This window comes from Ursus maritimus, unplaced genomic scaffold (assembly GCF_017311325.1).
Source record: "Ursus maritimus isolate PB19 unplaced genomic scaffold, ASM1731132v1 scaffold_24, whole genome shotgun sequence".
NCBI lineage: Eukaryota > Metazoa > Chordata > Mammalia > Carnivora > Ursidae > Ursus > Ursus maritimus.
In genome coordinates, this window is record NW_024424897.1 from 11,701,542 (window position 1) to 11,724,602 (window position 23,061).

General features: G+C 46.5%; 2 protein-coding genes across 16 annotated transcripts in view; one reads left to right on the forward strand and one right to left on the reverse strand.

The window, feature by feature from the left end:
• Positions 1–23,061, reverse strand: part of ARSG (arylsulfatase G) — a 141,266-nt gene that overhangs the window by 116,319 nt on the left and 1,886 nt on the right. For 10 of the 14 annotated variants that reach the window (XM_040640345.1, XM_008693667.2, XM_040640340.1 and 7 more), the window contains exons 2-4: positions 22,073–22,251; positions 19,789–19,871; positions 17,434–17,546 (exon numbers count right to left, since the gene is read on the reverse strand). The gene's annotated coding sequence lies outside the window, so the exon portion shown is untranslated. Of the gene's footprint in view, positions 1–17,433; positions 17,547–19,788; positions 19,872–22,072; positions 22,252–22,529; positions 22,918–22,948; positions 23,029–23,061 lie in introns of those variants that run through there. The other 4 variants (XM_040640337.1, XM_040640338.1, XM_040640335.1 and 1 more) reach the window with 4 other exon arrangements.
• SLC16A6 (solute carrier family 16 member 6) lies at positions 49–16,600 on the forward strand. 2 transcript variants are annotated; one of them, XM_040640348.1, is made up of 6 exons: positions 49–96; positions 7,202–7,440; positions 9,858–10,001; positions 11,768–11,896; positions 14,401–15,216; positions 16,332–16,600. In XM_040640348.1, exons 2-6 carry the CDS (start codon positions 7,209–7,211, stop codon positions 16,580–16,582), a joined length of 1,572 nt encoding a protein of 523 aa, XP_040496282.1. In that variant the 5' UTR covers positions 49–96; positions 7,202–7,208; the 3' UTR covers positions 16,583–16,600. The 2 variants fall into 2 exon arrangements, with proteins under 2 accessions (XP_040496282.1, XP_040496281.1); XM_040640347.1 differs by lacking the exon at positions 49–96 and adding an exon at positions 267–415.

Genomic DNA, 23,061 nt, shown 5'->3' on the forward strand with positions numbered 1-23,061 from the left:
GCGCCAGGCCGGCCCCCTCCTTGGCGGCGCTCGGCGCTCGCAGCACATGGTCGGCGGCGGCGCGCCCCCGAGGCCGGCGGAGACCGGCTGCAGCCGGTATAGGATAAGGGATAGGCAGCGACGCGGGGCCGGGGCGCGGGCAGCAGCACGCAGGGCCCGGGCGCAGGCGGCCGGGGTGGGGGGCGGGGGGAGGGTGTGGCCGGGGTGCCCGAGGCGCGGCCGTGGGTGGGGGGCCGGGGCGCTGCGGGCCGGGCGCCCGGTGCTCACCCGCCGGAGCCAATTTGCGGTAGGCTCGGGCCCACGCCCTAAGGGGTTAAACCTTTCTCATGTTACCGAGCGGCTTATAAGGAGGGGGAGGCCAAGCCTCCGCCTTATTGGGAGCCTTTTGGGGTTTATTCTCTTCCCTTCTAACTTGGTGAGTTGGTTTTATTATTTTACATGTTTAAAAGTTTGATTGTGGGGTGTGGGTGTTTTTTTTTAATCTGTGTTGGGAGCTTTATTTTATTTTATTTTTTATGGTGGGGGAGGCGGGAGGAGACCACTTCACATCTTAACATTTTGGAGAGGTTATTCTGAAAAATATTCTGACAGTTGGGAATGCCCAGGGCCACCGGGATGACGCGCTCTAGCCAGTGTGGGCAGCTGAGAGTTGAATGCCCGTGGCCCTGGCAGTTGGGGTCCGGAAAATAGCTAGAGGCAGGCTTGGTTTGGACTGCCCCCCGCCCCGGGTTAGGGGCTTCAGGCGGTCGGGCGAGTGGGGGGCGTCCGGCTCACCCCTGCGTGGATTTTCCGCATGAAGTTGCCTGCGCGTCACAAGAGCGAAATGTCAGAGGTACCTTCCCCAGGCTCGCGCGCGCGCGCGCAGGCCGGCCACTGAGGCAGCGCGAGGGCAAGTGGGAATCCCTGTGTCCCCCCCCCCGCCGCCGCCCCCAGCCGGCACACGCACCGGGGCAGCCAGCGTGACCCCGCGGAGGGAAGGCAGGGATTGCCCTGCGGAGCGCGGGTCCTACACCTAGACCGTCCGAGCTGTCAGCGCCTGACGCTGGTCCCGCTCAACTTCCAAGGTTCCCGGTTGGGGCTGCCAGCCGCAGGAAAGCGCCCGTGTGGCCGAGCAGTTCCGTAGTGGCGGAGGATGATTTTGCACGGGAAATGGGTTATTTCCTTCAGGGTTTTTTCCTTTCCTTTTCTTTTTTTCTCTTCTTTTAAAATGAAACCCCCACTCTCCCCCAGCAGACAGGTGACAGATAGAAGTTTGTTAGGTGGCACGTAAAATGTCACCAAACGCGAGGGGCGTTAGTCTTAGAAAAAGCTCCCCGGAGCCAACTGGGGAAGAGCATTACAACTTGACAACCTGGAAGCTGGTGTTGTTTGCACTGTTAGACTCTCCGTGCCAGCTCCTTCTTGCAGGAGAGGGTTTCTACCCTGGGAATGAGATTTCTCTGTAATCTTACAGTTTTGCAAATCATAATAAGATGAGTGTCTTCTTGTCTGCAAAAAAAATACCAAGTGCTTATGCCGAAATTTCGAAGTGATGCATCCTCCCATGTCCCAAGCACCATTATGCGGCATTTTGGGGGTCAACAATACATCCTGCCCCCGGGGATAAAGAAATACCTCTTCTCATAATTAAGGGAAGGGTGGCCAAGATAGAGAGTTCCAGTTGGTAAATAAACAATGCAGCCAAGTGGAAAAGCTCCTCCTGTCTTAATGAGGACCACTAACTGTGAGTTTTCCTTCTGTGGTTTCCAAAAATGGACCTTCCTCAGTGGAACTCCTGAGGAGGACACTTAAACTAGGGGTTCAGGTTTCAACATCGTGATCTTGTCAAGTGGGTGAATCGGTTAGTAGCCAGTGATTCAGAGCTGCTGAGGCAGACCTCCAGGTTAGGCTGGGGACTTTTTTTTAATAGAGAATTCAAATGAACTTCACCTAAATACAGACTGGTTTTGACAACTGGGGCTGGAAACAACTTGTCGAAAGCTGTTCTCTCCGGGCTGCGCCTTTCAGAAGAACAGAGATTGGCAGGGCATTTGCCCAGAAGCTTGGCTTATCCCAGCCGTCACCACCATTTCCATCCAAAGGCTGCGTTTTGAACTTTGCTCGGAGCTGACCCTGGACTAACACTCTCACCTATAATAATCCGAGGTTTTGCATTCTGGATGCCCCCAAATCAAATCTTTACTCAACAAATGGACTCAGAGTGAAATCCCCAGGAAGAGTAGATTTCCACGCCTTGGCAGAATCCTCACTTATTTAAGGTTAAGACAACCAAATACTCACCGGCAATACTCAAACTGCCCCGCGTATTTGGTCACTGTATTTGCTTTGGGGAAACATGAGGGTACAGGCGGGTTGGCTGCCTGGAACCCCCATTGTAGAATTTTACAGTTGGGAGAGACCCTCCAGTCCTCTGTGTCTAATCCCCACTTTACAGATGATGAAATTTAGGGATTAAGTGATTTCCCCAAGATTGTGCAGCCAGTTAATGATAAACAGACAACAAACCCATGGGCTTTGCCCCAAAGGGCTCGAGAGGTAAGAAGGATGAAAGCGTAACTCAGAGCAAGTCAGGCTCAAAAGCCGTGCGAAAAGCATAGACGCTTAGGGCAGGGACAGATCAGAGATCAGGAGCAAAACTCTACTTGCCCTCCGACAGCACGCAATCAAGGAGCAAACTGATTCGGCCCCTCGGCATGCCTCACCAGTTAGACCCCCACACGGCAAATCAATTTCCCTTTCTGTAAGCTAAGTTCACATCACCAAAAAACCCCGAACCAGACTATATTTCATACTCTGGGACTCACATAGGCTTCTAAGTTACTGAGTTCAAAATTCAGGCCATGGTTTCTAGCTTTGTGGAGGCAGACACTGCCAGCCAGTTGGCCTACGGAATGAATAGACGTACGAAATAGGAGACAAGTCCAGGAAAGGATTTATTCTGCAAGCAGGGACTTCCTCACTTGCGTTTTCTAAGGCTAGAGCTGGGCCCTGCTTCAGCAGCGCGCCAAGACTCCTACCTTGGCTAGGGAACTTTTAATGAGAACATACTTCGTCCGGGCTGTGGGTCTGGAAGGAGCTGCCAACGACCCTTCCAGGCGCTCAGACATGCAAAACACAAAGAGCTTCTCATCCAGTATGTTTCAAAATCCAGGTTATTCTAGGATTTTTCTAGATGGTGTCTTATCCTCAAAGCTAAATACAATAGGACATGCGATGCTTTAGAATGATAGAGGTTTAAGGTTTGGAGAAGGAGTGGGTTTGGGGGTGTCATCTTCCCAGTAATGATAATAAGAAACCTAAGAATGCAGGTGAAAGTTCTATTGGGATCTGGCTTCAGGGGAGTAACGCAACGTAAAGCAAAATTTACAAAAACAAAGGAATCGAACACCCAGAGGGAGCTCAGAAAGTCCACAGACAGAGAGCAGTCAAGTCTGCCATCTCACTAGCCACCGCAGATCAGGTCTAAGCAGGGTCCAACTACTTTTCACCTACATTTGCAAGAACCGTCTAGCATTTGCACGTTCCTGCTCATTCCCAGGTTCCCTGGGCCACCAGGTTTGGCCTGAGGGATCAGGAGATTCCTAGAACGTCGGGTCGAATACGAGCGTATGAACTACCAAAGCAGAATGGAACCTTAAAGAGTCTCCAGGCCAACCTCCTTTGACTATTGAGGAACTCAGGCCCAGAGAGGTGCAGTTGACTTTCTCAAGGTCACATGGTTAAGTGGTAATACAATTTACAGAACTCTTTACACAGGGAGGTCAAGGGAGTTTTTGTCTCTGGAAGGCGTTCCTTACAATCTCTACCTAAGACATCCCCTTCCGGGCCTTTAAAAGGCTGTCCCTTAAACTGATAGGGCAGGACCCTGGGAGGCAGGAGATCTGATTCTGGACCGTTTAGGTCAAGTGCCTTCTCTTGGGTTTAGTTTCAACCCCCTTTGCAAAATGAGTGCGATTTTACCATGAGACGGACAAATGAGCTCCAAATCCCCTTTCCAAGTTAACATTCCATAATTGTAACACCACAGGGCTCCCGGTTGATGGGAACCCCACCCGTGTTGCACACCCAAACACAAATCATAAAGGGCAAAGAAGGAGTGAGGCAGGCACCCATCACCAGAACCTTCTGCCGATGGGTAGCTAGTCCCCTCTTCATACAAAAACTGCAGTCTTGTCCTACATGCAGTCCCAACGAAAAGATTCCGTCTCTTGGTTCCGTAGTGGTTTTAGGCTAGAAACAAGTTTCAGCCTGTCTCTTTGGGGCCTTGATCAGTTTTATCCCAGTATGTTTTTACTCAGGTGGGTCCTGAGCGCTAAGCTCGTCTTAGGGCACCCTTCTGGGTTAGAACAGTCACGCCAGCAGGTCCTTGGGCTTGGTTACCGCTTAGTCTAACTGCTTGTTAGAAATGTGCTGAGCTCTGGAAGGATGTGGCAAATGGTTTTACTATGCATTTCAGGCTTAGGATCCCTGTCATTACCATCAGCAGAGATTTAAGTCCATAGAGACAGAGACCATCCCTCTGTCTGTCACTGGAGTATCCCTGGCCCCTCATAGGCCTGGCCCCTCATAGGCACTTCGTTGGAAAACTAAATACCAACTGTGTGCAGGGTCTGGAGGTGGGACGGGAGAAGAAGGTACAAAGAGATCAAGGCCCCAGGATTTGTTTTCCTTGAGCTTATAATTTAACTGAGCAAGTAAGATAAACACATATAAGTAAACAATACCCCATTATTAAGGGATACCTGTCCTATGAAGAGAACCCCCTAGGTTAAATGGGTCAGAGGAGGCATTGTGGAAGAAGGAAGATTTGTTGGAGTGGGGCCTGACAGGTGCCAGCTGTACGGTGGCGGGGGAGGGGGGAGGGTGTGGCTGCAGACAAGGTAGTTAGGGATGGGAGGGCAAGGAGGAGTCCATTTGGACCAGGGCCTGAGTCAAGTCTTAGAACTGGAAGTGAGAAGGCTACAAAGAGAGGGTGGGGTCCAATGATGAAGGCCTTGAAAGCCAGGCTAATCCATGGGTTTTATTTATCCTTCAGAAAGAGGAACACCACTGAAAAAGACTGAGCAGAAAAATGTCATAACAGTGCAGCGTTTCAAAGAGATTAATCGTACCGGACGCACGGAGCCAGTTAGGCTGGTAAAGGAGTCTGGGGTTCCACAAGGAAAAGCCCAAACTAATGGTCTGATAGGGGGATGAAGTAGAAGGGGTGAAGCTAAGGACCTAAGCTGTGGGCTCACACCACTTCCCCCCTCTCCCCCCTCTACCTCTTCCTACAAAGAAATACTCCATACTCGATAGACCCTATTGCTGGGGAGTGCTTTTATTTTATTATTTTATTTTATTTTATTTTATTTTATTTTATTTTATTTTATTATTTTATGTCTTCTAGATCTTAAGCCCAGCACTGTCTCACTCCTCTGCCCCAGCTGCCCTCATCTTGGGCATGAATTTGGAAAGTCTAATGAAGGAGGGGTGTTGTGAAAACCTCATTTGGGGGAGGGCTCCCTACTTCCTTCTTAAATCCGCTGCTTTCCATGTTGGGGAAGACTAATGGCAAAACTGTGCTGTCGGTGCTCAGCCTGCATCTTGAGGCACTTAACCGGCCTCCCCCCCTTTGCAGGTGCTCTCAGGAAGGACACACTGACGCATACCAGAATGCAGAGGTCTCTGCTGCAGAGAGCATAAGCTTTTCTAAGCATCTTATGCCCTATTTCACGCAATCAAATATTTAACAGTAAAGGATGGAAAGTGAATATACTGACTTTGAGACCCAGGCTATGGTGGAAATGGTGCCTTCGGTAGAATGATAGGTCAGATTTGCTGCTTTTTTAAGATTTATAGAGTAAACTCAAAATATCAGATCCTGCTCCCCAAACTTGGCAAGTCGACTGGATAGATGAGGTTGTGTCCTCTTATTTTTCAGTTGCCCTGCATTATCAATAAAACCCGCCTTAGTACTTGAACACAAGTTACAGCCAGGATAAGGACACCCACACATCCTGAAAATTCACCCGTATACAACTGTATGATTGTAGAGAATTCTTCAGTCCAAGTGTTCTAAGACCATGGACTCATGTATTATTATAGATATTAATTTGGGGCTGGGCTAAACACACATCACTATTTCTTTTTTTCTTTTCTTTCTTTTTTTTTTTTACTTTTAAAAAATTATTTATTTATTTTTATTATGTTCAATTAGCCAACGTATCATATCGCTGTTTCAAAGTGCGTGTTGTGGCAGGGGCTCTGCACATGTGTGCTAGACACAATGGGGGACTCAAGTTCACCCGTCCTCCCTCCAGTGTTAAATACACTGTTTCCCCTTACTAGTGGTGTTATGGGCACAAGTCTGTTCTGACGTATGTTGTATTTCAGATGGAACAGCATATTGAGGTCAGGGGCACCTTGGTTAGGTTAACTGGCTGCCTGGGGCCTTGCAAATTCGTAGTGCTTTCTTTGGTCACTGTATTCTAGAGTATTTGTCAATTGCTGATACATCGAGTGGTGATTGACTTTGAGGAAATTACTCATGCTAAACAAATTCCCAGAAGACGGAGTTCTCACCTGTAGGTTCCTCCACAGGGGACACCAGATCATAAGCACAATATTGCTGACTGAGCGGGAAACGGGATCAGTGATCTGAATGGCTAGTAGCATCAAGCAGAGAGGCATAGGGTGTCTATAGGATGTCGCAAACACTTATCCCATAGAAGGTGCGAGATGGAATGTCAACGTCGGCCTCTTAGCCTCCCAGGTTCTAGGCTTCATTTCTGATCAACATGCCTTATGATCATTGCAAGCTTCCTTTACCTAACTTGTCTTCAACTGAAAGGTCAGCATCAAAACTTGGGTCTGGTGGCCATTCTGTGTCCTTTGCGGTGCTTCTTCCTATGCCGTTCTGATTCCTTTTCTTTGTCCCATTTACTGTCACAGCTGGGAAGTCTTACTTCCAAATTCTTCCGGGGCTCCATATACAATACAAATACAAAAGAATTTGGAAGTGCGCTTCCCAGCTGTGACCATTAAATAAATATGTAATTGTTACCCAAAGACTTTATAGTAACTGCATATTAATTAAATATTCATCACCCTAAGAATTGTGGTAAGTAGTGCTTGTCTATTATCGTTGACTCAAGAGTAGCGGAAGCAGCAACCCTCATGCTATCGCTAGTCTGAATGTTTTTTTAATTTTTTATTTCAGATTAAGAATGACCCAAAAGACATCACAGCTTTGTTCCAGAGCCAATGTTTATACTGAAGTGCCTGATGGAGGATGGGGCTGGGTGGTAGCTGTCTCTTTTTTCTTCGTTGAAGTCTTTACCTACGGCATCATCAAGTCATTTGGCGTCTTCTTTAATGACTTAATGGACAGTTTTGATGAATCTAATAGCAGGATCTCATGGGTCATATCAATATGTGTATTCGTCTTAACATTTACAGGTTAGTGCCTCTTTCCGTTCAACATGTAAGCATGTGCCGCTTTTCGCTGCTTCACTGCGTAACGGTACCGTCCCGTTTGCCATGCATTTCCTTCTGTGACCTGTGGGCCCTTTCTAGCCTCCAGTAAGTGACATGGTTTTCAGGGGTTTAGGGATGGCAAAAAAACAAGAGGTGCCAAAGGAAAAGGCCTTCTTTCCTGCTCTGATGGCCTTTAGTGTATACACACATGCATTAAACACCTACTGTATGCACAATCTTAGGACATGGTAGATGGCTCTGAGGCCAGCAGTAAACCCCATCCCGTATCGTCATTTTCTGAAGAAGCAACAGCAAAAGCACTTGGCGTCCTAGGCCCTGGTCTCATAAACACACGTGTGGCAAACAGGCTCGGCACATGACATGTGAGTACCAGAGGAAAAAGAGGGGGCGTGAAACAGGATGGAATGTAAAATTACAGACCTCATCCAGAAGGGACACTCTGAAATCCAGACACCTGCTTCCCTGAAGGATGTCACTGGCCAGCCACTGTGCAGGACTCCCACGTCCAACAGCGTCGGAGGAAACGGGGTTTGAGGATAACTTGTCACATGCTCATTCTCACTGGGTCCCCTGCGGGCCTGAATCTCACGATGGTCCGAGGGTCCATCTGCCAGGGGCCACACCAAGGGCTTCCGAGAAAACACGGCTACTGAACTCCTCTCAGAGAGCTACCGGGGCTGACCTTGCACTTCCTTGACTTTACCCTAATATCCTGCCAATGGAACTCTTACCTCTAAAGTTTTCTTTCCTTAGTTCTAGTTAGTTTTCAGCCATATAATGTCTTAAAGAGGCAGCTCCCCTGTTCTTTCCTATCGAGTAACAAGCTTCTCTTACTATTCCTAATACTCTGTCTTGCAGGCTTCATCAAAAAGTTCCTACTTCTGGTTTAACTGAATATTAAGATACTTAATTTTTTAGTTGTGGAAAATTGACTTTCTTGGAGAGATAACTGAAGTGACTTAGAACTAAAATATTATCTTTGGTAATCTAAATAAAAAGAAAATGCCAAAGCTTCGCTTTGAGCTCTTTTATAACCAAAAAGAACAGTACGGTCAACAAGAAATTTCCAGTTAATACTATCATACCAGAAAATAAGTCTCCTAAATGCTATTATTATAGTAGTTAATGCTTTGAGCCAACATGCTACCTAAAACTGGCAAGAGTGGTTTCATTATGAGCTATATTCAATATTGGTTCATATTCTAGTAACATAAGGGTTATGTATGCACCAACCCCAACAAAATTTAGTCCTTTTTCCCCCTCCTCTATCCAGCATGTTCTGTGTTGCCCTTTTACCTAATTCTCAAAGGTTCCCTCGTCTCTGTATATTCCAGGCAGTGTCGGGGTCAGCCTAAGTAACGTATCACCAGGAAACGAATTTATCAGACTTTAATGTTCTGCAGAATATGGAGTATAGACGCTAAATGAGCGCTAATCCATCAGCCACTCGGAATTATCTACCCTATGGCTATCCTCCTTTTAGGGTGTTCAGGAGAATGCACTATACTTTCATATCATTTTCAGAAAAGTCAAATGAAACTGAGCTAGAAACTGACCCGAAATGGAGGTTTTTTTTGAAAAGGGAATCTGAAACAGTGACTATAGAAAAAGGAAACGCTTCAAGCCATCACGGGAAACCCATTTTTAGGACAGAATAACATACATAAATGCATATCTAACTTTTTAGGTGCTCCTGGTGAGTTCATGTCGCTTTCATCTAAAGATATCACTATAGATTTTATACTGTTCTTCTGGCTTTCTAAGAAGCCCAAAGAATACACTGTCCGGTTGAACAAATATAACCATTGCATAAAATGCATTATATATATCGCACATCATCTCCCATGTTTAAGACTTAAGGGAAGGAATCTTCTTTTTTTTTTTTTAAGATTTTATTTATTTGAGAGAGAGAGAGAGAATACCCACAAGAGAGCATAGGGAGAGGCAGGCAGAGGGAGAGGGAAAAGCAGACTCTCCGCTGAGCAGGGAGCCCCACACGGGGCTCGATCCCAGGACCCTGGGATCGTGACCTGAGCTGAAGGCAGACCATTCACTGACTGAGCCACCCAGGTGCCCCAAGAAAAGGCAATCTTAAGAAAGCTAATGCTTATGACTTTGGAGTTAAAATATCACATTATGGAGGCCCCTGGGTGGCTCGGTCGGTTGAGTGTCTGATTCTTGCTTTCAGCTCAGGTCCTGATCTCAGGGTCATGAGCTCGAACTCCGTGTCGGGCTCGGTACTCGGTGTGGAGTCTGCCCGAGCTTCTTTCTCCCTCTCCCTCTGTCCACCCCCACCCCTTGCTCTCTCTCTCTTTCTAAAAAATAAATAAAATCTTAACATAAAAAATAAAACAGCCCATTCTGGTCCTTATCTGCAGCTCCCCTCTCTGCTGTCCTGAGCACCCGTTTCGGACACCGTCTGGTGGTGGTGACGGGGGGCCTGCTTGTCAGCACAGGAATGGTGGTGGCCTCCTTCTCCCGCGAGCTCTACCACATGTATATCTCAATCGGCATCATATCCGGTAAGTGTTGCTCCCGGGCTCGAAAGTTCTCCAGATACTCACTCTGAAGAAGAAGCGGGTCCAGCCCAAAGAGTACTTCTGTCTCCCTTTCTCTCTTTTTTGTTTTTTTTTTAAAGATTTTATTTTTTATTATTTATGAGAGAGAGAGAGAGTGAGGGAGAGCATGAGCAGGGGGCCGGGAGAGGGAGACGCAGGCTCCCGGCTGAGCGGGGAGCCCCACACGAGGCTCGATCCCAGGACCCTGGGATCAGGACCTGAGCCGAAGGCAGATGCTTAACCAACCAAGCCATCCAGGCGCCCCTCTTTTTTTGTTTTTTTCTTTGAAATTAATTGTGTCCCAGATCAGCGGTTCTGAACTGGGCTGGATGGACTCCAGGGGTTTTGGGAACCTCCTCTCAGTGCCCCAGAGTTTTTGACGGTGTCCTAAAAAAAAAAAATCTACCCATGAGAAAGATAACTTCTCTTTTGCATGAGTTTGTAGCCAAAAGGCATCATTTTCACAAAGTAAGATGTGAATTTCTTTAGCTAGCGGGTATTTCCACAGTGGGAGTCCCTGGCTTCTGGGCCATGGGCAAGGGTGCAGCAAGAAAACTTTTTTCCCTTTGAAAGGAGTCCACATGTCACAGATGATATACATACTTAGTGAAGATTGGCACTTTTCATATATTTCTGCACTTAACAAAGCTCATTTATTTCCAAATATAAGTCTTCTTTAAAAACTATATTCAGGGGCGCCTGGGTGGCGCAGTTGTTAAGCGTCTGCCTTCGGCTCAGGGCGTGATCCTGGCGTTATGGGATCGAGCCCCACATCGGGCTCCTCCGCTGGGAGCCTGTTTCTTCCTCTCCCACTCCCCCTGCTTGTGTTCCCTCTCTCGCTGGCTGTCTCTCTGTCAAATAAATAAATAAAATCTTTAAAAAAAAACTATATTCAATAATAGTCTGCCCATTGTGAATTACAGAAATTGTTTTAATGCAGAAAAATAGGGGGAAAAAAACAGAAAACAGTTTTTATACTCCTAGCATCCCAAAAACAATGGTTATAGCTTCTCTAGACGTCTAATGAAACCTATTTTATTTTATTTTATTTTATTTTATTTTATTTTATTTTATTTTTTTGCTACAGCACCTTTTTCCAGAATGAAATTCTTGGCTCCCAGAACTTATGATTTAAAAAAATAAACGCCCCTCCTCCACCAAATTATTTATTTATTTTTAAGATTTTATTCATTTATTTGACAGAGATAGAGACAGCCAGTGAGAGAGGGAACACAAGCAGGGGGAGTGGGAGAGGAAGAAGCAGGCTTCCAGAGGAGGAGTCTGATGTGGGGCTGGATCCCAGAATGCTGGGATCACGCCCTGAGCTGTAGGCAGACGCTTAATGACTGAGCCACCCAGGCACCCCTCCCACCAAATAATTTATAATGGCAGCTTCTGTTTCCCCTTTTGCCCAGGAATTGTTTCAGAAATGGACTGTTTGGATTTCCAAGAGATTAGATTATCTGGTTGTTAACTTTTTTGGTATTATTTTCAAATTGTCATGCATTGTGACCAAAGTCCTCATTGGCACATAATCTTTTGGGAAACCAAAAATGTCTTTTTGATGTGGCACATAAAAAAAAAAAACAAAAACCCTCAGTAATCCCTAAAAGTACATATATATATACGTACGTTAAATTAAATATTAAAACAAAAATAAACACAGAAATCCCGCGCTGCTGGGATCAGTTAGTATGGGGTTCTGACCGCTGTTTCCGGCTTTCTTTCAGGTTTGGGGTACTGCTTTAGCTTCCTACCAACAGTCACCATTTTATCTCAGTACTTTGACAAAAAGCGATCCATGGTCACTGCGGTTGCCTCCACGGGAGAATGCTTCGCGATGTTTGCTTTCGCCCCAGGTAGGCGGACTGCACTCGTCCACGGGGGCCCGTGGGCTGAGGGGAGGCGCTCGGCTGCTCCTGCCACCCATCGGCTGAGGGGTGACTTTAACTGTCTGCACAGGGAAAGGTTATTTGCCGTCTCTCCTCCAGTGCATTTGTAGGCTCTGTCCTCCCTAATCCCGTTTTCGGATTTCAGACACTGTCATACTAATCCAAGTTGACATAAATAGGAAGATGCAAGACACATATTCAGTGGGAAGCCTTGAAACATCCGTTCCAAAATGAATAATCTGATGATCTGAGATTATTCGTACTATTATTTCTCTCCTTTGTTAAAAGAACCGTAGTCAACGTGGATTTAACATATGCTAATAAAGCTAGTTTTATTAACTCTGTGTGGGTAATCTCACAGAAAAAAAATATATATAATATATATATAGTATATATATATAAATATATATAATATATAAAAATATATAAATAAAATAAAATAAAATAAATATAAAATATATATAATATATAAAAATATATAATATATATATATAATATATATATTTTTTTTTTTTTTGAGAGAGAGAGACCACACGTGTGCATGCTCCTGCACCAGGGGGAAGGGGCAGAGGGAGAGGGAGCATTTCAAGCAGGCTCCACGCCCAGCCAGAGGCGGGGCTCGATCTCACGACCCTGACATCATGACATGAGCCAAAATCAAGAGTGGAGTCAGGCGCTTAACCAACTGAGCCCCCCAGGCGCCCCCACAGCAACATTTCTATCCCTGGTTTTTTTGCTACCTCAACATCAGTAGGTGAATTACACTCTAACAGGTAGTAGACGGTTAACCTTGGAGACCCAGATGCACTTCTTACTCTGCTGTGTCTTGAAGAATGTGTCCGTGGACGACGCTTTGTTCAAAGGAGATAATGTAGAAGTATTTAGGGGTGACGTGTCCTAATGTCTGAAGCTTTTCACGTAGTTCAGAAAAATGAATGTGTGTGTGCATATAAATATATAGGGAGACAGAGGAAATGTTAATTATTGAATTTAGGTGAAGGGCAGGCAGGTGGGCACGTAGGTATCGTTCTTTCCACTTTACTGTCCACTTGAAATTTTTCGAAATAACATGTCGAGGGGAGCACCGGTGGTCTGTGAATGCCCTGAGGGAGACTATGTCTTGGTCGGCTTTGTTCCTTAGCACGGGGTATCTCCCTGGTACCCAGTAGGCGCTCAAGAAATGGGAAATGGAGAAAGGAAAATTGCACCCATTTTCGCCAGATGAGTATAAAGCTTTTCCAAACCCCCAAGCCTAGGGGCGCCTGGCTGGGTCAGTAGGTAGAGCCTGCGACTCTTGATCTCTGGGTTGCGAGTTCAAGGCCCACGTGGGGCATGGAGCCTACTTAAAAAGCAAATAAGTAAATAAATTCAAAAAAAAAAAAAATACCCAAGCCTGAAATATTTTGCAATTTGAAGTTTGCCACATGAATGGGAGGAACAGGAGATACAGAAACATGCAACAAAAGTAAGTGGCCCCCGCCCCCCACCAAGGCATGTGGCGTTGTCTTGCTAAGCCTATCTTCTGGATAACTAGCTTAGCCTGTGTTCACACCCGTCTGCTCCCAAAGAATTAGACTGTAATAAAATTCTACTAAATATCATTTAACCTTTCTGGGTTGATGACGAAGATGCTTCCAGGCCTGCATGTATCAGTTTGTCCCTGTGGGGCTTTATGCTTCCTGTGGCTGGCGCCCCAAACTCCCCTTCCGCTGTCCAGCAGCCGAGACCCTGGTCAGCAGCCGAGGCCCCAGCTTACTGGCAGGACGGGGCAGGACGCAGGTAGTGAAGGACAGTCCGCGGAGCGGAAACCATAGAACCGTGGCATCATTTCATTCTGGGATCATCACAAGCTTTTGGGTCTCCGTTTATCTTTTTACTTAACCCATCGCTACTAAGGCTCGCGTGAGCACAGGGACAGTGAGCGAGCTCAGAGGTGGGAAATTCTATTTTTAGAAGGCCAGATGGTAAATAGCATGGCTTTCACGGGACTGTAAGGCTCTGTCCGCACCCCTCAAACGTGCGGTCCCAGCACAGAAGCCCACGCAGGGCGCACTGCCGAGTGAGCCTGGCTGTCCTCCAGCGGGGCTTTGTTATCAAAGACAGGCTGAGGATTGGGTTTGGCCGGCAGGCTGCTGTTTGCCAAACCTGCAAGTAGGTCACCAACTTCTTTCATGTCTTACGCCTCCACCTGGCAAAGCGCCCCCTCCCAAGCTCTTTTGGAGCCCTCGGCCACCAAGCGTTGCTTTACAGCTCATCGTCACTGCGCCCGTTTCCTCCTTCCCTGGTTCCTAAGAGCATCAACACCTGGGATACAGGAGATATGCAGCTGGACTGCATTCACACCGCTGAGTACATTTTTACAGCCATCGTGATGAAAGCGGAATCCCCATTTCGGCTGGGTATGTTCTCCTGGGTCTCGAGTCCGTTTTGACCTTCGATCTTATTTCCCCTCCGCTCCCGCCTTATTCCAGCAATCACGGCTCTGAAGGACAACATCGGCTGGAGATACAGCCTCCTCTTCGTGGGCTTGCTGCAGCTGAACATCGTTGTCTGCGGGGCGCTGCTGAGACCAATTATCATCAGAGCACCAGGGTCCCCGAAAGCAACCGCCCACGAGAATCGGAAAGAAGTGCAATATATGCTCGAAAACGAGAAAACACGCACCTCGCTAGACTCCATTGACTCAGGAGTAGAACTCACTACCTCACCGAAAAATGTGCCTAGTCACGCCAACACGGAACTGGGGCTGAAGGCCGACACGCAGCAGATCCTGGGGAAGACGAGCTCCAAGCCCGGCGATGAGAAAGCCCCGTTACTGGACTTCTCAATCTTGAGAGACAGAAGTTTCATCTGTTACGCATTATTCGGTCTCTTTGCAACACTGGGGTTCTTTGCACCTTCCCTGTACATCATTCCCTTGGGCATCAGTCTGGGCATTGAGCAGGAGCGAGCTGCTTTTTTGTTATCCGCAATGGCCATTGCTGAAGTTTTTGGAAGGATTGGAGCCGGGTGCGTCCTCGACAGGGAGCCCATTCGCAAGATCTACATCGAGCTCATCTGTGTCATCTTACTGACTGTGTCTCTGTTTGCCTTTACTTTCACGACCGAATTCTGGGGTCTCATGTCATGTAGCATCTTTTTTGGTGTCATGGTCGGAACAGTAGCGGGTACCCACATTCCGCTGCTCGCCGAAGACGATGTCGTGGGAATCGAGAAGATGTCTTCTGCGGCTGGAGTGTATGTCTTCATTCAGAGTATAGCAGGACTGGCCGGACCCCCCCTTGCAGGTAATTTGAACGCACAAAATATGTACCCTTGTCTCCTCTCACCTTAGGAACTGTGCTTGCCTATTGTTGCAGTCTAAAAAAAAAAAAAGACTGCTTTTTATAGTCCCATAGAATTTCAGAGCTGGTAGGATTCGAGATTACCTGAGCCAACTCCCTTGACTTATATACAAGGGAATGGAAGCCCAAGCGTGTCCGCCAACAATCATATGGTAAATGAGTGACCAGGTCGGGATTAGAACCTACATCTGCCATCCAGGCTGCCCTGGGCTTTTTGCTACCATCTTGCCTTAGCTGTGCTAGACGGGACCCCATCCATGTCTCCCCTCATTACCCTCTGATTTTGGAAAGCAGCGCCGAGGGACTTTTGTAAGTCATCTGCCCTTCTAAGGAAGGGTATGAGGGAACTGGGCACAGAGCGCACTCTGCAAATACTTAATTGATTACTACACAATATTGCTTGTAGGAAGGGCTGGGGTGTGCCTCATACCTTAGCCCTGAGATAGGTCCTCAAAAGTTATTACAAGAGAATTCTTACCTCCTTTTAAAGGATCCCTGAAGTGAACCCAAGTGAAAATAATAAGGCTCTTCCTTCTCTTCAAAATATTTCCTTTTCAAAGAAGCATGCAGGGGCCCCTGGGGGGCTCAGTCGGTGAAGGGTCTGCCTTCTGCTCAGGTCATGATCTCAGGGTCCTGGGATCGAGTCCCAGTTGTCAGGCTCCCTGCTTAGCGAGGAGTCTGCTTCTCTCTCTCTCTCCCTCTGCCCCTCCCCACCGCTCATGCTCACTCACTCTCCAATAAATTAATAAAATCTTTAAAAAAAGGAGAAGCAGCAGCAGCAGCATGCATCTAACTATCCCGACTTTTATTCTCTACGGGAACAGATTAGCCCGTGAGGAACATGCTAGCAACATGACAGTCTCAGCCGTGCATTTGCCCTGACTTATTTCTCCTCCCCAGTCTAGAAGAGATGCCTACCTTCAACACGCCAGTTTCTTTAGAAAAACCAGATAGCACAGAGAGGGCTGAGCCACAGAGAAGCTCCCGCACTTGAGGGGGGCCTGGGTGAGCGAGGGACTGCGCCCGTGTGGCTAACAGCTGTGCGTGCTCTCCCCCAGGCCTGCTGGTGGACCAGAGCAAGATTTACAGCCGCGCCTTCTACTCCTGCGCGGCGGGCATGTGTGTGGCTGCCGTGTGCCTCGCGCTCGTGAGACCCTGTAAAAAGGGACTGTGCCAGCCTCACCCTGCAGCCGAAGGACAGGCAGAGAGTCCTCGTGGGAAAGCTTTACAAGACATTCCTGAAGACTTTCTCGAAATGGACCTTGGGAAGAATGAGCATAAGGTTCACGTGAAAATGGAACCAGTATGACAGGTGTCCCAGGAAGGGCCGCCGCCCCGCTGGCTGGGAGGCGGGCGGACGGGGGAGGGGGGAGGGGGACACAGGGAGAGATGGGGGACTATCCACTCTCCCCACTTTTAAATTTACATTTTAAAGGGAATGTACATGAGACTACCACCAACCTCCTTTTTTTCCCCCTTTTAAGTTTTCCTTTTTGCTTGTTTCTTAAGCCAAAACAAAAACAACCCAGCACTCTCCTGTAGGTAAGTCTGGTTGTGTCAGTAGCAACACAGAGATACAAAGAAGGACCCTGTGGCTCACATTCCAATTTTAAAATAGCGATGCGGATTGGTAAAGTGGTTTTAAGAGCTCTCACATGTGATAAACGACTATCTTACAAAAGGACAGCTAGCCCAGATCCCTGAAATGAAATCGGCCACCCAAAACAAACAAACAAAACTTAAATCATTTTTTAAATTTCTCATTTTCAGAAATATGAGCAAATTGCTGAACACCCTTTGGAAAACACTGAGGTCTCCATCCACGAACGGTGGCCTCTCCGTTTTTCAGATATTCCATGGGAATGAAGTACAGTTTAAGACCAAACATTTGGTGAATAAACAAATTTTTTTTAAAAAGATCTATAACTTGAACTTCATAAATGTGAAGATTACCACTTCTTTTTATGGCCAGTCATTACCATAGAAGTATTTCAACACAGGAGATAGAGAATGACATTCAAAAATGTGCTTCCTGTTGCTTTTAATTATTCAGAAATATGTGACTATAGTGTCTTTAATTTAAACCACTATTTATTATTAAGTTATTCTAGGATGATTAATCAAAAGAAATAAAATCTGAGACCTAAGCATCGTTTTTACCTCCTTTTTGCAATCCTTTCAATGCCTCAAAGAATACTTCTTCTCTTGTAAAGTCACTCTCATCAGAGGGCCAAGTTGTAACGATTCTTCAATTTGATTAAAGGCCACGTGTGCTATTTGAAGGGGAAAAAAATAATCGCCTTAGCTTTTTAAAATAATTTGTTTTATCACCTAAGAATACTCGAGCATCTCCTTGCATCAGAATTCTATTTCATCGAATTGTTGAAGCATTTCTGATTTGTTTTTTTTAAACAGCTAACTGTTGAAGCATTTCTGTATTTCACATGGGGTAGCGGAGACGTGTGTTTTTACCATCGTGAGTGGCAAGTGGTGATGTGCATCTTACATAAACCTTGATTGCTCTGAGTTGCCAGAGTTATCAGGTAACTGGTCGCTGTCGGTTTGTGGTTTTTTTGTTTGTTTTTGGAGTTACACTACATGTATAGTATTTCTCATTTTATCAGTTTTCCGTAAAGAGGGCAAGGGCGGCTACTTACTTATATGTACTGAATCTCCCTCTCCAGGTGACAGTTGCTCGCTGCTCCATCTTTTATTTGTCTTTACTGTTAATTTATGACAACTCAGGGGGAAAAAAATATAACAAGCCTAGTTTGGTTACAGGTACACACAAGCTTGAATATTTCTCTGCACTGAAATGGAAGTGGCACAGCTCATCACCACCTGCTACGTTTTGTACTGCATTTTATCAGCCATAGAGATAGGACAATCTGGAAAACTCGGGGGGTGGGGTGGGGGAGAAAATGACCAAGTGTCCGTCGCAAACAGACGCACCTGAATCAAGGTGGGTGTAGCAAATCTCTGTCACTGCTCGAGAGGGACTCTGAGCTTGTGGCAGTTTTGCAGACTTACATAACTTCAGCACTTTACAACATTTTTTACTATGAATGTTCAATACAATTTAATATTTATAACTGATTTCTGAGCAACCGGCTCTAAGTCCATTCTGTTAACTGCATGGGGAAAAAAAAATGTATGCCAATTTAAGTATGTCAATAATCAGGGTTTAAATGTTCGGAAGAAAATCAAAACAGGATTGCTGATTTGTTCTGTATTCGTGACATTCTGGTACTCCTAGATTTGCAATAAATGTATGGCTTTTTTATTAAGAGCCTGATTCCTGGGTTGTTTTTTTTATAGACTCCTTGGCATTCATCGTTTGATCCAACTCAAGTCACAAACGCTCAGGGAAGATTCACTTCAAATCAATAGTTTTTTTTTTTTTTCACTTTCTTGCAAAATCCTTTACCTCTACTAGAGACCCATTAACATGTCTAAGAAGTGTTTGTTGAACTTGATTATTTCTTGATGAAAAATATATGAATGAAATGAGATCATGGTCACCACAGAGTAATAGCTACGCCTATCAAAAGTAACAAATAGTGGAGATGATCTATATCCAGTTACACACTAGTCCTAAGAGCTTCTCTAACCTCTAAGTCAACAGCTCTCTCCACGCCAGGGGTCAGCAGACTTTTTTTTTTTTTTTTTTAGATTTTATTTATCTATTTGACAGAGAGAGAGAGACAGCCAGCGAGAGAGGGAACACAAGCAGGGGGAGTGGGAGAGGAAGAAGCAGGCTCCCAGAGGAGGAGCCCGATGTGGGGCTCGATCCCAGAACGCCAGGATCACGCCCTGAGCCGAAGGCAGACGCTTAACGACTGAGCCCCCCAGACGCCCCAGCAGACTTTTTCTGTAAAGGTCCAGATGGTAAATATTTAAAGGCCTCGTGGGCCACGTGGGTTCCGTCACTACTACTCAGACCCACGGCATCTGTGTGGAAAGCAACTAAAGATAATATGTAAAGTCATGGGCATGGCTGCGTCAATAAAAATTTATTGATGGATACTGAAATTTGGAATTTCATCACGAAATATTATTTTGATTTTTTTTCAACCACATGAAAGTGTGAAAAACCCCGATTAACTTGTGGTCTGGAAAGAAAAAGAGGCAGTGGGCTGGATTTGGCCTGCAGACTGCAGTTTCTGACCCCTGCCCCACACATCTGCGACCCTGGCAGGCTCGGTCCCACCAGCAGCACCGCTCTGAAAAGGAACGTCCTGACCGATCGGAAAGGATCATTGTGGTCAAAGTGGCTTTGAGATCATAGGTGCCAGAGGCAGGAAAGATCAAACAGCTGACGGCACGTTAATTACAAGTTTTCATTTCCGGGGATTAAAGAGATTCTGCTCCAACCTTGTTGACTTAATAATGTTTCAGTCTAAATGAAGGCTACTTCCCTCCCCAAAAGCAAAATTATTCCAGTGGTAAAAATGAGTTAAGATCATGTGCTCTTTTAAGGCAAATGCACCCTTCATGGATACAATGTTTCCAAACCTTTTAACAAAGTTCAGTTTTGTCCTCCCATACTGTGTAATGTAGCTTTTGTACGTTTCTTTGCCTTTCCTGCAGCTTAACACCTGGTGATAAAACAGAAAATAAATCCCGTGTCAGGGTTCCCATGCCCCACTTATCCATTCAGGTCACCTAGAGGTATTTACTACATTTAGATTTTCGTACTCTTTCTCAAAAATATTTGAAATCAGAAATAATCATGAATGCTTATTTTAAAAAGCTCCCAAGTATCGGGCTTGCTAACAGGGATTTAAAGTTCAGAGACCATTCATTGCCTTTAACATTCTATTTTGTTATGAGCTTTACTTGAAACGACCAATTTAAAGACAATTCAGACTTGTTATGTGCTAAAAGGTCAATTCTATAAGTATATGTAGCATTGAGAAAAGAGAAGTTGGACTTGTTTTCGGATTTGTCTTTGATACGGATGTTAATCAAAGGAGGGCTGCAGTCTCCAACAGGTGGGCCAGCCACTGTATAAGCAAGGAAACTAGCTCCCCCTGGTGTTCGGCTTCTGTAAGGACTCCCGGGGGGTGCAGAAGAAGAAAAAGCGACAAGTTCAAGAACGCGCACCTCCGCTTTTCATGGAAGAAAAACTCACATCCAAGTCAAAATTACTTCAATGACTACGGATTTTCTAGAGGAAAAACTGGACAACAAAAGCGATTCCAGAACATTTTATCTATAAACGCGTTTTAAATAGAGCTCAGCAAATACTATGGAGAGAAAATACACATTGTGGCCATGTATTGATATTATTTAGATACCTTTCCAGCAATTCAAGAAAAGCACGCCAACTGTCCTAACAACCTACTCCCCTAGAATTCAACCAAAACTGTAAGCACCTTCTCTACACTGACAGCTCCTGTTCTAAGATCCAACTGTGCAGCTGAGCTCCAGACTCACACGCGCCCATGTGACGGCACCTGGTGCCAACATGCTAACACGCGCCACCGTCAAGTACACATTTCCAACTTGACATGTCCTCAGCAGAACTCTTGACCCTCCTCCCCAAACCTGCTCCTCCACAAATCCTATTGGCTTTACTTTCTAAATATATCCAGAACCTACTTGTGCCAATTCCACCAGTACCCCTGATCCAAGCCAGTATCATCTTAGCTGTATTACTGCAATCATCTTCTAGCTGGTTTGCCCAATCCCGCTATTGCTTGAATTTTCCTGCTTCGATTTTTCATATAGAAACCTTACGATAATCCTTTGAAGGCACAAATCAGTCATGACCACATTTAAAACCTAAAATCCCTAACAATGGGTTCTCCATGAATTGCCCGCTCTGACTTTCTTCCTTGCTTCCTGCTGTTCTAACTGCATGGCCTTCTTCCTGTTTCTTGAGAACACAAGCCGCATGCCTTAGCATCTGTAGTTCCCTTCGATGTGTACATGATGGGACCCTTCAGTTTGGTCTCCTCCAAATGTTCCTGAGGAGGTATTCCTGACTATCCTATCCAAAACAGTCCTTGTTTCTACCCTTTACTCTGAAAAGAAAAGTTACACAACTATTTGCTTTCACTCATTAATCAGGTCTCCTCCATTTGCACCTTAAGGTAGTGTTTTTTTTTTTTTTTGGTTCACTGCTACATTCCCAAGGCTTTTGAGCAGGGCCTGGCATATAGTAGGTGGTGCTCCAAAACTATTGTTGAATGAATGAATGAGTTCATTTCTCACTGGCTTTTTCAAGAGGAAAGAACATGGTGTGGATTTACAGTTACGACTCAAGACAGTCTGGTGCTGCTAGAAAGCCTCCGGGTGGCCCTAAGACACTGAATGCGCTGTGATCCCAGCCTCCTGGCCCAGCCGCTGAGGATGGGTTTCTAAGTGCGCGGCAGGAATGCTGTAGGAGCCAATCAGCTGTTAAGGAAGAAAACATAGATCCATCCGGAGACTAAACAAGCCTCGGGAAGAAATTACCCCAGGGTAGGGATGCGGATGGAGGCCTCAGTTTTAACATATTGTTGGAGCAGATTTTGTTTTAACTATTAACCTATTTTCCAGTAGACTTTTATTTTTATGATGCCTTTTTTTTTTTTTAATGCCTCCGTGGGTAGCAAGTGCTTTTCTGGAGATTGAATCTCTTTTTTGGTGCTAAGGCAGAGCGCATGGACGGATTTCTCTGACTTTGAGCAACCCCAGATGGCCCCACTTGAATAGAAAAGCGGTTGAAAGAAAGTTTAATCTTATAACCTCTTCTATAAACAATCTGGGAGGGGGGGGGAATCGGTTGGGTTTCTGGCTCGCGGTACTTTACTTCTTAGGAGGTCATGAAGCAGAGGGAAAACAAAGCAGAATTCGTAATTAGGGAGGCTTGGACCCGGTCCATCTTTGCCGCTGGTGCTGCTGCGAACAAGTTGACTTCGCTACTGCAGGCCTGTGTCTTCACATGCGAAACGAACGGAGCAGGATGCACATCGTTAACCCTCTACGATTCTGCATTCCAAAAAGGAAAACGCATTCAGAGGACCGACCAGGCCCTTGGCAACGGGAGCAGGTCAAGAACAGTGCCGCGGGAAGTAACAGCAAGATCTAAGAGCCAATCAATACCGGATCCTTAAAGTGTCCACATCCTCTCGGCCTCAATGCCAACACTCCCTGCACTGCTCGAAGACGCGCAAAACCCTTTCCTTTAAAAAGCCTTTCCTATGAATTCCTATTCGTTCTGCTCGAGACGTCCACCTTCCCCGGGCGGCGCAGGAATCCGTACCAACCTAGAGCTGCGCGGCCCAGGACCGTAGCCGAACCCCGCGGAGCCGTCGAGCCCTCGCCACGTGGCCTTCGGGGCTGACATGCGCTCTCAGCGTCAAGTACACACCGGAGTCGGAACACTTAGTGTGAGAGGAGAATGTGGACCCTCTCCATTTTTATAGCGACTACAGGTTGAAATGATAATATCTGGGACGTGTGGGACTAAAGAAAGTGCGTGGCTAAGCCGAATCTCACGTGCCCCTCGCTGCGCGAGCTCACGTGGCTAACAGAAATGTGAAGAGGACAGGGGCGGCCCGCGCGCTCTTCGTCGTGGACCGGGCTGCTCTAGCTCAGGGACCCGAACCGCCCACGGGGCGCAGCGGCGGCCTCCGCGTGCCAGCGTCGCGCACACGCGCCCCCGAGCCCGCTCGCTCGCACTCACTGCGCCGCCGCCCGCCGCGCCGGTCTGCCGGGCTCCCCGCCGCTCCTGCGCCCCTCGCCGGGGAGGCTGCCCTGCGGGCCGGGGGCGCGCGGGCACGGCCGGGGGCGCGGGCC

Excerpts from the sequence above, each read along its gene's own strand:
- SLC16A6 (XM_040640348.1), top strand. The coding sequence starts at position 7,209 with ATGACCCAAAAGACATCACAGCTTTGTTCCAGAGCCAATGTTTATACT. Across the intron at positions 7,441-9,857 it reads ATTCGTCTTAACATTTACAG|CTCCCCTCTCTGCTGTCCTG; the intron begins GTTAGTGCCTCT and ends CCTTATCTGCAG. Across the intron at positions 15,217-16,331 it reads GGCCGGACCCCCCCTTGCAG|GCCTGCTGGTGGACCAGAGC; the intron begins GTAATTTGAACG and ends GCTCTCCCCCAG.